At 36.6% G+C, this 13,679-nt stretch overlaps 1 protein-coding gene across 2 annotated transcripts in view; it reads left to right on the top strand.

The window, feature by feature from the left end:
* The first annotated feature begins 58 nt into the window (after positions 1–58).
* The window catches only part of SUZ12 (SUZ12 polycomb repressive complex 2 subunit), a 46,032-nt gene continuing 32,411 nt past the window's right edge, over positions 59–13,679 (top strand). Inside the window, exons 1-4 of one of the 2 annotated variants that reach the window (XM_042917045.1) lie at positions 59–344; positions 2,715–2,761; positions 2,849–2,913; positions 7,167–7,235. In XM_042917045.1, coding sequence (XP_042772979.1) covers positions 74–344; positions 2,715–2,761; positions 2,849–2,913; positions 7,167–7,235 — 452 coding nt within the window. In that variant the 5' untranslated portion in view covers positions 59–73. The remainder of the gene's footprint in view (positions 345–2,714; positions 2,762–2,848; positions 2,914–7,166; positions 7,236–13,679) is intronic. The other variant, XM_042917046.1, reaches the window with a different exon arrangement.

The following is a 13,679-nucleotide window of genomic DNA, read 5'->3' on the forward strand; positions in this document are numbered from 1 at the left end:
GTTGGTATTGCAGGCGCTTACTCTCCGGGGCCGCCCGGCGGGTAGCTGGCGGGGGGAGGAGGCAGGAACCGCGATGGCGCCTCAGAAGCACGGCGGTGGGGGAGGGGGCGGCTCGGGGCCCAGCGCGGGGTCCGGGGGAGGCGGCTTCGGGGGTTCGGCGGCGGTGGCGGCGGCGACGGCGTCGGGCGGCAAATCCGGCGGCGGGGGCTGTGGAGGCGGCGGCAGTTACTCGGCCTCCTCCTCCTCCGCGGCGGCAGCGGCGGGGGCCGCGGTGTTACCGGTGAAGAAGCCGAAAATGGAGCACGTCCAGGCTGACCACGAGCTTTTCCTCCAGGCCTTTGAGAGTGAGTGTGTTTGAGGCTTTGAGGGCAGGAATACCCCCTCGTCCAGCATTAGGAGGCCGGGACGCTCGTGCTGGGGCCCCCTGCCTCTCCGGGACTCGACTTGATTTGGGAGTGGAGGGAGAAATTTGAGGGGGCTGTTCCCACTTCAGGGATTACGGCCAAGGGGGCCCGAAGTCTAGGGCCTTCGGGGGAAGTGGAATAGGGGGTGCAGGTGAGGTTCTTGACTCCCCGAAGATTTACACAAGAGGTTGGGCAGTGTGGCCCCACGTTAAGAGCAGGTTTCTTTTAGATGAGGAGGTTACAGTTGGACGGAGGATGCAGTCAGATCCCGAGACTAGTTCTTGCTTTCTTTCATGTCTTTTTTACTCTGGAAGTACAAGGGGTTTGTAGGTTGTAGGTTTTGAGGAGCAAAATGAAGCCTGTGAAGGGATGAGTTGCAGTGAAATCGACCAAATTGTCATTTGTCTGAAATGCTTTCGCACTAACTTGGTGCTGCATGTTAACATGGCACCTTTTGGTGCTTTTAACCTTCCAATCTATCCACCCATTTCATGGGTACGTAAACTGAGTCAGGTAGTGTTTCAAGCATCGCATCTTGCGGCGACCTCGGAATGCTGCCGGTTGTACTTGTCTTAATTCCGTAACATTTTCTTATGTCAATTTCGGCTTTTATGGTCTTGTTGAAAGGGCAAAAGCTATGACATGATTTGGGAAGGCAGGCAAGGTTATCTGGAAATAAAACAATAGAATTTATTAAAAGCATGATTGTAAATAATCTCAATTGTCCTTTAGTGAGTATTATACTCTGTTTTCCTTTTTTGCTTTTGTGTACATTTTACAATTCGGACGATCGCTAATAGCTAAATAAGAGAAACTTGAATAAACTCGGCTTTACCGCGGAATGTCTTTATTTACGATTTTACCGTGGCATATGTTAAGGCCATGGTATCAGCTGTGCTTGAAAAGACGTATTACATTGTTTAATACCCTTCTTTCATTCTCTCTGATTAGTGCCTCATGAAATTCTAATTGGAATTTAATACAAGGAATTTCAGTTTTTATTGAAACGAATATTGAACCTGCTTGAGGGAGATTCACATTTCTTTTGCTTAATCTGCTTTGAAAATTCTGGAGACGCTTTAAATTGGAAAAATGATAGAGCATTGAAGGGCAGTGATGACAATAAACATACATGTTTGTACTCCTTCTAAAATATCTCTCTTTTTCGTTTATTTGCCTCTAAAATTAAACTACCTGAAGATTAAGTGGACATTTAAACAGTTCCTTCTAAATGTTAAGAGAAGACAAATCTGCCAAGAAAGTTTTAGCTGTTTTGCTTTCTGATGAGTCTACGTTGGGAGGAGCAAACTGTCATTAAGGGCTAGATTTTGTCACACAACAGCTTGATTCTTCTGTAACGTTGATCTTAATTTCAGAGAGGTTGGAATGCTTTGATGTATTTACTGATATAGTCAGTCATCTTTAGTTTGTTTTGATACTCCTTTATTAAAGGAAGTGTGAAACTAATAGATCATTAATGTAACTGGTATTTTTGTATACAGTTCCTTTTTATCTATAAAGGCAAACTGATTTTAACTAAATAGCATTAAAAAGTCTAGGAATCTCAATTAATTAAATATGTTTTGAGGTGGTATTTACATATTGGGATAATATTTACATTGAACAAAATGGATACAAACTTGAAGTATAACTAAATATTCATTGGAAATTTCAGCTACAATTTGAGTCATTTTTTTCCCATTATTGACAGACTTTCTATCTGTATTAGGACATCTAGGAAACAGTTGTATTCTGTTTTGGTTTACTACAAATTTTCTAAAAGACGAGTTAAAAAATGAAAATTTCATTTTGCTGTTTGTTATCAATAAGTTCTTTTGTTGAATCCCAGCTACCTCATTTCAGCTACTTTTAAAAAGTAGCTACCTTAGAAATGCAAGGCTTAAGCACAAGATTGTAGAGAACCTTAAATTTAAAATAAATGTAGAGGGGTACCTGGGTGGCTCAGGCGGTTAAACATCCAAGTCATCATCTCAAGGTTGGTGAGATCTGCGTGGGGCCCTTCATAAACAGCACAGAGTCTGCTTGGGATTCTCTCTCTGCCCCTCCCCCCTCACTCTCTCTCAAAATAAACATTAAAATAAAATAAAATAAATGTAGGTGAGTTTTGTGAATATATGCCGTAGATTGAATGTCTTTTGGTTTTATTGTGCATACAAATTTTCTTGATGTCAAGATATTTAGTACATGATTTTCGTACAGGTGATTGATTGGTTTATATTGGTTACAACACTGGCTAGATTGGTTATTTTCTTGAGAACTTAAATAATCCTTTTGTTTCCTGTTACCTAGAACCAACACAGATCTATAGATTTCTTCGAACTCGAAATCTTATAGCTGTAAGTAATCAATACAATTAATGAATATTATTTTTTACTAAAAATTTCACCTATTTAATTTTAATATTTTTAAAACTTTTTTTATAGCCAATATTTTTGCACAGGACTCTTACTTACATGTCTCATCGAAACTCCAGAACAAACATAAAAAGGTACATTTTATGAATTTTATTTCGAGTTGATCAAACGATGTTAAAGTTTTGTATTAAAGTACTATTTCTAATTAAAGATTAAATATGAAAACTGAGGTAAAAGAGTGATTGAATTGATTGCCAAGTGATTTTTAATAAGTACATTTTTATAAATCCCAGTTTATTACCAAAGTTTTTCCTAATAGAAATGATTTAGTAGTGAAGTATATGAAGTAATTTTACTGACTCATATTTTTCCTTTGTGCTAAGAGTTTTTTCAAGTTTGATAGAAGTTGAGGATTTAAATATTAAAGGGCTCAGGGGAACTATCTTCGATACATAAAATTAAGTTAATTTTTAAGTATTTCTTATATGTTCTAACAATAAAGAATTTGCTTCCATAATGATAGGTTCAGAAAGTCTCATTTTATACCTTTGATGGTGGTCTTTGTAAAAGAGGAAATATTTTTGAAGTCACTACATTGAATGTCCTTAAAAAACAATAAGTCTTAATTATCTAGTCTTCAGGTAGAGTCTGGAGGTGTTGATCAGAGCTTATTTTTGTTTATAACATGTGATATTTAACTATATGTAATTATGGAATGCTAGTTTCTTATCCTGTGTGCAAGATTATTGAGCACATCAAGTGAACAGTTTTAAGTTTAAAGGAGAGATCTTGTATTAAGCATTTGGTAGTTGTTAGTTGTTAGTCTTGACTCACTAAAACCATTAAGTTATCCCAATAGACTTTGAAACCAAACTCCTTTGGAGGCTCATACTGGTTACTAAGTAAGCATCATGTTTCAATAGCAAGACTTGGGTTATCTTTGTAGATCTACCTGTGTGTATTTTGAAGGATGGAAATGTTAAAACTATTTGTCTTCTGGTAATCTTTTCTGAACAGAGAGCGTGGGAGCGATTATGCACTTGTGCGCATTACATTTAATAGGTGAAGCTTGCCAAGAGCCTAAATAACTAGGAAGAAGGTGATGGATTAGGCAACAGAATTAAATTTGTCAGCTTTTTGCCTGTCTATGCAATTATTTGATCTATGACAGAGTTCAGCAGACTTTTTCTATGAAGGACCAGTTAGTAAATGTTTTAGGCTTTGTGGTCCATGAGGCAGAATTGAGGTTATTAAGTAGAATGTAGGTGGGTACTTACACAAAAAGAGAGGTAACAAATGGCTGCAAATTTTTTATTGATGAGATTTAAAATGTAATAACTCAGTACAATGTTTTGTAATATGGGCCTACTAGTGAGAAATGTGAGATTCTTTTATTTTTGTGGCTTGGGAGGAGATAACATTCTCCTTAATTGGGGTTTAGAATTCTCTATCAAATCAGTCACAAATATTTATCCATAAAAATCATTCTTAGCTCGTGGGCTGTGCATAGACAGATAGTAAGCTGGATTTGGCCTATGGTCCGTAGTGTGCTGACCGCTGATTTAGTCTATAAAACTAGGAGAATTTGATTAAGCAGTTAACTTTTACTCTGGTATTTTTAATATGGAAGATTAATTGAGTTATCGTTTAGGTTGCTGCCTGATTTTAATTTTAAAGTGATTAAGTTTTTTAGGGACACCTGGCTGACTCAGTAGAGCATGTAACTCCTGATCTTGTCGTGGGGGGGGGGGGGTATAAGTTTGAGCCCCACGTTGGGTGTAGAGATTACTAAAAAATAAAATCTTTTAAAGATTTTTTTTCAAAATAAGTGAGTTAATCCATAAATAAATACAAAATATGTTTAAAATCTAACCCCATTTTTTTGTCATATTTGTTAATGGACTATTTGTCTCATCGTGGGATACGTTTCTGTTGTCAGCTAATAGGTGGAGACAGTTTTAACAGTTTGGTAGTAGAAACTACTTTTCTTAATTTGTTGTACTTTAGGCAGCAAATTGTCTTTTGGGGGGGTTCTGTAGCAGTTTACCAGCCAAGAAACATATAAATCCCAGTTTATTTTCATGCAAAAATGCATTAGGAATCACTTAATGCTTTTGTTATATGCCTGGCCTGTGAGAGATGTTAAAGCTAAGTTTTAACAAATTATATGACCTACATGTTCAAATGAGAGCTGTTCTTTTCAGAGTAATTGGTGACTTCGGAGGGTGGTGAATTTAGCCTAGTGATTGTGGTCTTTGTTAAACATGTTTTAGAGATTCCTTTTACAAAATTGCTTTTAATACTATCCTTTTGTTCAAAATGTTTTTGGAATTCCCTTTTTACTATTGTAACAGCATAATATCCCTTGTTGGAATAAATATATCACTCCCTTTGAAGTCCTACACTCAGTTGTAATATTAATTCTGGTATGTTTGTCAAACTCACCTTGTACTTTAGTTTCCTTTCGTAGAGGTATTCAAATGCTTTAGACTAACACAACACTGATACAGGGGAAATACTCGTGAGGAGACAGGCATCTTTTATTAAATTCATTTTACTAGATTTCACATAAGTTGTTTTCTGAATCCTCCCAAGACAATTTCCTGGAATTTCTTGAATTTTAAAAATAATTCTCCTTTTTGATGATCTTTTGATAACTATTTCCCTTGTTAAATCTGAGCTACTGTTGCAGTACCTTTCTAAAGAACAGAAGTAGAAATACTTGGTGCTTGGAGTGGGGCTGCTTTTGTATAGTTGCTTATGTGGTTTGTTTTTTTTCCTAAGGAAGGCTGAATTGCCTTTATGATCTTACTTATTTCAGATGGTTGTTAATATTCAACTTTCCTATGCACTTGTCCTATGCACATGTCCATAATGTTGGAAGAGATGAACCTTGTGACTTCTAGTCTTAACTTTTCTTCCTACAAACAGGATTTCTTCTTAATCATTACATAAAGATAAACATATTCTTAAAAGTTTCCAGTAACTTTACAACCTTCCTCAGTAGTACGTTTCAGCATTTATACTGAAAAGTTCTTTTGTAAGTAGCCTACAATAATCCTACATTTTTCTTCTTTCTTCTCTCTTATCTGTGGAGATTGAAAATGTATTGCCATCCTTCCTAAAATACTTCTTAACTGTGCTCATTGGATGAAACTTTAATATTGAAGTTTTCAGTAACTCTAAAGGTAAAGAGAGAAGCTTTTTTTAAAAAAAGATCTTTTGTTAATGGAGGCTATTCACCTGAATTATAGATTGCATCAATTCTCTTCCTGTTGGTGTTTTATTGTAATATATTTACATTAACATTTCTCTACTGATAATTTTACATTATAGTAATTGAGTACGATAGCTATTTTTGAGGAATGAGCACATTAATAATTTCTAATATCTGAATTCAAGCTTTACAAAGTAATTTATATAGAATACACTAAGCTTTTCATGTTTTAAACTTGAAGAAAATATATGAGTATAAAGAGAAGTATTCATTTCCAGTTAACATATGGGTCTAGATTTTTAGCCTCTGTCTTAGGACAGGTACAATAATAGACCACCTTAAAAACTAAGATGAACCTTGTTCTAGAGTCCATTCATTCTCACTTTGCTTGGGAGTGCCTGGGGGTTATTCTTAATCTGAGTTTCTGTTTTGTGGAAAAAATACTTTTTTCTCTTAAACTTGTAAAGTTAAAAGCTAATAATTTTATTATGATTTGATGGGTGTATCCCCTAAACTTCAAAATTTTTTCATGATGGTTGACACCCATCTCTTTAATGTGACATATCATTTAACTTGAGCCACTGCTAATAATCTTTAAGACTGTTTTATTAACTTCGGATATATTTTATGTGATAATGCTAGCATATACTTGTCAAGTTACTTAATAGAAATATGAATATTTCACAGTATACATGATTTGCATTTGTTTGGTTCAGTCCAGCAGATGCTTGAATACCTTCAAAGTATAAGGTACCGTGCCAAGCACTATGTGACTTTCCTTGAAGAAAAGCAATCTCTACCCTTCAGGAGCTTATAGTCTAGGAGGAGAAATAAAATATTTATGCAAGTTCACATTTAGGAGACTAAATGTCAAAATAAATATAAACCAAGTGTCGTAGGTGAGAGGAAATCACTCTGGTTTGGGAATAATTACAAAAGGTTTCATGGAAAAGTTAGCATTTGAGATGGGACTTGAAGGCTCGACTGCTGTAATATAACATACACTGTCTCATTATAGTATTCATTGTTACGGCTAACCATCCACAATTTATCTTATTAAAAATAATCAAAATCAGATTTCCAACTTGCCTATTATAGTGACAATAAAGTGTAATCTGCTTTTTTTTCCCCAGTGGAGAAGTGATTATTTTGTTTATCTGTTTCTTCCAGGAAAACATTTAAAGTTGATGATATGTTATCAAAAGTAGAGAAAATGAAAGGAGAGCAAGAATCTCATAGGTAAGATAACCTATCAGTTTACATTAAGTGACATACTTGAGGAAAGAGGAGAAATTATAGTGATCATTTCTCTAGTGATCACCCCAGTATTGTAAGGAGTTAGAAGGAACCTTAGGGGTCAGTTGGTCTAAACTCATGCACAAATCAGGAATTACTAATTCTATAGCATTCGTGACAGAGAACCCTTAAGCCTCATCTTGAATACCTCCAACATTGGGGACTTGCTGTTTTCTAAGGCAGTTGTATTCATTATTGTTTATCTCTATTACCAGCTTCTTGCATTTTACTCTAAGTTTCTATAACTTCTGCAGTTGGTATTAGTCCTGCCACCTTATGTAAGGAGGGATAGAGACTCATATTTATGGTATACTTACTACGTACCAGATGCTCTGCCAGGTGCTACACATCACATTTCTTGTCAGTAATTGTCTTCAAATCTGAGAGAGGCTCTCTTTCTATCTTGACCTTCCCCATATTTACATCTTTCAGTCAGAATATTCCTAACTTTATTTTATACTTGAAATATGTTAATCACATTACAGTTTCAGAAACTTGACCCTTTGGATAGAATCTATTGTATGTTTTCAAGTGTAATACCCAGAACTAATCCCTAAATGTTCTGACTAGCCTAATACCTGCCTAAGCTAGATAGTGTGCTTCCGTTTACTCTTGATATGTCAAACTAAAGAAATTTGAGTATTATTTTAAAGAGACACAGGAACTTGGGTCGTTTTTATTTATTGACTACTTTCAGGGAGAATACAGAACTAAAAATACTGGATTTTTAAAAAATGAAGCTGGTAAAATTGCCACAGTAGGTTTTTTTCTCTTGAAAAAATTTTAAGTCGTATTGATTTAGATAGCATGTACACTGACTTAATGATGCCTCATTTATGATTTCTCATCTGTAGTAACTGGTGTAAAATGTGATTTTTGTAGTTGCTTATATTTTAAGTTTGGCTTTTGAATTAGGTTCTTTTACTTGAATTGTAAAATCACATTTTTTATTTTATATCTTGCATTTTTGTAGGACTGAACTGTAATTTATATTTCCATATCTAGGCAGTCTTGACTTGTGAATAAGCTGTGATAGTCTATTCTGGAAGCTGAGATCCCAACTCTTTACCTAATCTCTTAGTGCCCAAGGAGTGCCTTACAACATAGGACTGAGAATATTCTCAGTACATGTACACTTTTTTGCTTGAATTTCTATTCCAGATCCTTGTCTGGTCACCTACCGTAGACAGAGCTCTTGGGATCCTCAGGGTCTTTTTAATTTAAAGTATAAGCTGTAGAGTCAAACCCTGATCTCTGAGCTTCCTGCTTCTTCTGAACATTTTAATAGTTTGCTCTCCAGGTCTTTCAGGGTTTATGTGAGAAAGAATAATAAACCAAAAAGAAAACTTGACCCTTTTCTTCATCTTCCCCATCAAGGTTCCATGTTTATCACTGCTAAACCCTACTACTATCTCATTGTGATACTGGCTTTGATAAATACTACAGAGCTTCCCTTAGAATGTGTGTTGTGAGGGAGATCAGTAATACTGGTCAGTTCTCTCTGAATAATCACCCAATAATTTTGTTCCTTTTGACGCAGTGAGTTCAGTAGCTAGGGCAGTACTGTAACAGGGGTATATTTAACTCACAGAAACATCAGAGCTTGTAAGAATTTCTGTGATTCTGATAAAAACAACTTTTTTAGTCTTTAGTATCCAACTAGGACTAGTGAATTAGCCATCTGAACCCCCCAAGATCCCTCTCCCTCCTTCCCCCCTTCGTCTTTCTCTTTTTAAAAAAACTTTTTTTTTTATGTTTATTTATTTTTGAGAGGGAGACAGAGTATGAGTGGGGGAGGGACAGAGACAGAGGGAGACACAATACAAAAGCAGACTCCAGCCTCTGGGCTGTCAGCATAGAGCCCAACGCGGGGCTCAAACTCACAAACCATGAGATCATGACCTGAGCTAACGTCAGACGTTTAACCAACTCAGCCACCCAGGTACCCAGGAAGGCACTTTAGGCCCTGGAGGTGTTGAGTTACTGTGCTAAGTGCTTCAGCACCTCCCACCCCAGTCTTTATGAATGTCTCAATGTCACTCCCAGAGTCACTAAAATGAACTGGGAGATTGCTTCATTTTAAGTTTACCCTAAGGCTCTATATTATTAAATTATTTGAATGTGTTTCTCATCTAAAATTAGGCATAATCCTGGGGTGCCTGGGTGGCTCAGTGGGTTAAGCGTCCGACTCTTGGTTTCGGCTCAGGTCATGATCTCATGGTGTGTGAGTTTGGGCCCTGCATCAGGGTGTCCAAACTTTAAAAAAAATACAGTAAAATTAGGCATAATCCTATTGTTCCACTGAACGTAACACATAGGATTGTAAGAAGTTCCTTACACAGCAATATGTAATGCCAGCACTGTAAAACTTTGTAAAATTTGCTCAAATTCTCCTACAAGAGAACAATACGAATCTTTGTTCTTCCCTGACATTAATTAGTAGAAGTTAAAATCTTAAGTCATACATAAAAACATATCTCTCTTCCATCTATATTTTTTATTCTGTACCATCTCAGACAGATCTTATTCAGTCTAGTTGGACCCTGGATTTGTTCAGTAGTGGTAGTCTGGGAGTCTTTCATTGGAACTCATGTTCTTTCAGCATTTCCCAAGTTACATTTCTACTCCTAAATCCCATGTATTTCATTCTCCAAAGTTCCAGAGGAATATCATGATACGAAAAATATTGTAGTCCCACAGCCCAAAAGTTAGAACAATCAGCTGCCTGACCTATTTATGACATTTGTAATAACTCATAAACCAAACCAAATTCCCAGCATTATCTGTGCAAAATGAAGCTAGTGTTCAAGGATCTTTTATTATTTTATATTCTAGATCTACAGTTGTCTTACCTAGTTACAGATATTGGCAGAACTTACTAGGGGAAGCAGCTGATAGAAGAAAGAAAAACATGGACACTTTATGGTTTTTACTTCTTTAACATGCCAGTCAATTCATGGCAATAGACCAGAATTGACATTTATAACCCTAAAACTCAGTAATAAGCCCTACCATCTATGAAGATTGTTTCTTTTCTTGAAGAATGACTTCTGAAAACTCCATACCAAGTAGCAAATTTTAGAAATTCATAGTGGTTGCACCTACAGTCTCAAGTTTTTCCTGCTCTTTCTCCTTGCCTTTTTTTTAGTGTGATAGGGTATATTTAAAATATGTCTTTTTAGAATGTCTGAAATAATTCCTTATATCCTGTCATCTTCAGCTCTAATTTTGACATTCCAGTATATTATGAGTTTTAATTTATTTTGGGTTTTGACCAAGCACTGTGGCTTATTGGAGTAAATCTCTAGTCTTTCTTTAGTTTTATATCCTGGCACGATTCCAGGAGCCTTTTGTGCTGTTAGTACTACCAGTTTCAGAATTCTATAGTCATAACTCCTCTGACTTCTAAGTGTATATCCACTGGCTAAATGGTAGCATGAAAAGATTTCCAAATTTGAGTTGCTTCCAAAAGTGTTTCCTGGGGCCAGATGAGAAGCAAAATGTCTTTTCTCTCTTTCCCTTAATCATTATCCCTTCCTGGTCCACTGTTAGTTTTTTAAGAAATCCCCTTAAAAGATACCCGAACTAGGGGCGCCTGAGTGGCTCAGTCAGTTAAGCATCCAGCTCTTGATTTCAGCTCAGGTCATGATCTCATGGTCATGAGATCAAACCATGCTGGGTGTGGAGCCTGCTTAAGATTCTTCCTCTCCCTCTTCCCCTCCCCTGCTTGCACACCATGCTCGCTCTTTCAAAACAAAAAAAAGAGAGAGAGATTCCAGAACTTGAGCTTTTACTAGGGATATTTTCAAGCCAGTGTTTTTGTAGGTCAATAACATAAATTGCCTTTCATCGCTTTTTATTGTTGTTGTTACAACCTAAGCTTTTTGAGTTAGTAATCTTCCTTTTTTGAGCATCTTTTGTATAATGAAGTTTGGATCTATTTTTGTCTGAGATTGTAGTTTTTTTGGTGTATCAGGTCCAAAATTCTATACTAGTCCTAGGGGATAGGATGATGAGCAAAACAGATGAAGGCCCTGCCGTTACGGAGAAAAAAGGCATAATTATATAATAATTACAATTAAAAAAATAATTGCTAGGAAAGAAAAAGATAGGGAAACTGGATGGAACAGGAGAACCAGTTCTTGTTTGAGATGTTGGATTTGGGAATAGCGATGATCAGGGAGGCCTTCCTTTAAAAAATGAGCTGAGATATAGGAAAGGTGAATATAGGAATAAAATGGGGAGAGAGGGTGAAGAGATGGGTGATTCTAAATAAAGGGAATATTATACATATGTCATTTGAGGCCAGAGTAGCTAACTAGAAAGAATAAGGAGCGTGGTATTAGATAAAGCTAGAGCATATGGCCAAGGCCAGATAATGCAGAGGCTTGAAGGCTATTTGAGGATGTTGGTCTTTATCCCAAGAAACCCATAAATTACTTTAAATAGATATATTGAATTAATGTCATTTCCCCACCCTTCTCCTTTTTAGCTTAGCTGAATTTTTAAAACTTCAGCCTGCTTCTTTAACTCAGTTGTACATCTTTTTCACCATTAATAAGATCTTAGGTGTTTCTCCCCTTTCTGTTTTCTTTAAACAATCTTGTATTGACTATAAATTTTGAAGTTGTTTTCAAATCAGCATGTTTTCATGTTCAAGTTTTAGTTGTTCCTTTTTCAGAACATAAGCCATAGATTTCTTTTTACTTACCTATTCCTAAAGGTGTCTTATCGGTTGCTACTGAGCATATCTGATTCTTAAAATCTAAGTGTTTAAGAACAATTTTAAGGTGTTTCTCCTTTTATAATCTTTGGGTTTACAATAATTCCTTTATGTTTTGTCTGCTGTACTTCTGAAAGGAGATTTATTTATTTGTAATGGACTCCCTCACCTCATTCAACTTTATCTTCTCATTACAGAGTGTTCCCATCTGTATCTAAACCTCAGAAGATATGCTAGATTCCAGAATAATGGGCTTGATGTAGTCACCAATTCCTCAATTTTATACATCATAGCATTAAATATATAAGAAATTATACGTTAAATACGTTAAGTGTATACTTCTAACAGAAGTAGTTTATCCTGTTTTGAGGTAATATAGCTGTAACTCTAGAATTGAAGCCTTACGTCTACCACTATCAGATTAATGTGTACAAATTAGAGGCACTAATCTTGGTCTCTTTCCACCATAAAAACTTTGGTCCTTCAGTGAGATCTGGCTATTGGTTTTTTTGAGAGGGCACATTCTTAAAATTTGAGTTTTCTACATGAACGTCATCTCAAAATGTTAATTCCTTATGAATTTAAATTTATTTAACCTCATTCCGTAGACAGCTTTAGAATTGTTAGATGTTTATGCTTGGAATCTTACCTCAGAATTTCAAATTCCTGATATAGTTTGCTGTTGCCCCATAGCTTGCTTCCTCAGAAGATACAGATAGGGGGGTGCCTGGGTGGCTCAGTTGGTTGAGCATCCGACTTCAGGTTAGGTCATGATCTTGTGGTCCATGAGTTCGAGCCCTGCATGGGGCTCTGTGCTGACAGCTCAGAGCCTGCTTCAGATTCTGTGTCTCTGTCTCTCTCTGCCCCTTCTCTGCTTGCTCTCGCTCTCTCGCTCTCAAAAATGTTAAGAAAAAAAAAAAAACAGCTAGGGAACACATCACAAAGGTGAACCGGTGTCTTGTCTTGATTAAGTTAGGATCATGTGCAGCCTGGAACCAAATAGGCCTGACCAGTCCTACATGTTTCTTTGCTTTCCATTCTTAACTATTAAGATGTGGATATAGTAGCCACAAGAGAGGGAAGAGGGTAGGGGCGCTTGCATGGCTCAGTCGGTTAAGGGTCTGACTATTGCTTTCGGCTAAGGTCATGATCTCACGATTAGGGAGTTCGAGCCCCACGTTGGGCTCTGCTGACAGCATGGAACCTGCTTGGGATTCTCTCTCTCCCCTTCTCTTTGCCCATCACCCTCTCATGTGTGCGCTCTCAAAATAAATAAACATGAAAAAAATTTAAAAAGAGGGGGAATAGAGTATCAGGAAGGGAAAGAAAATTGCCCTTTTTCCTTGAATGAAGCCAGCTATGGAAGAGGGCAACTAGGCCTCATTGTTACATTTTATTCCAAGTATATATTAGAGTTTTTACTTTTAGAAGGGGGAGGTACAGGGGAAATTATGCATAGCAAATCACATTCCCAAAGTTATTTTTTAAGTTGGTTAATTGAAACTTGGTGTTCTTTTTCTTTTTTTTAACGTTTGTTTATTTAAAATGTCTATATTTTATTTTTGAGGCGGGGGGGTAGTGAGAGAGGGAGAGAGAATCCTAAGCAGGCTCAGTGCTGTTATCGCAAAGCCCAACACATGGTTCAAACCCACAAACTGTTGAGA

The sequence above is a fragment of the Panthera leo genome, chromosome E1 (genome assembly GCF_018350215.1).
Source record: "Panthera leo isolate Ple1 chromosome E1, P.leo_Ple1_pat1.1, whole genome shotgun sequence".
NCBI lineage: Eukaryota > Metazoa > Chordata > Mammalia > Carnivora > Felidae > Panthera > Panthera leo.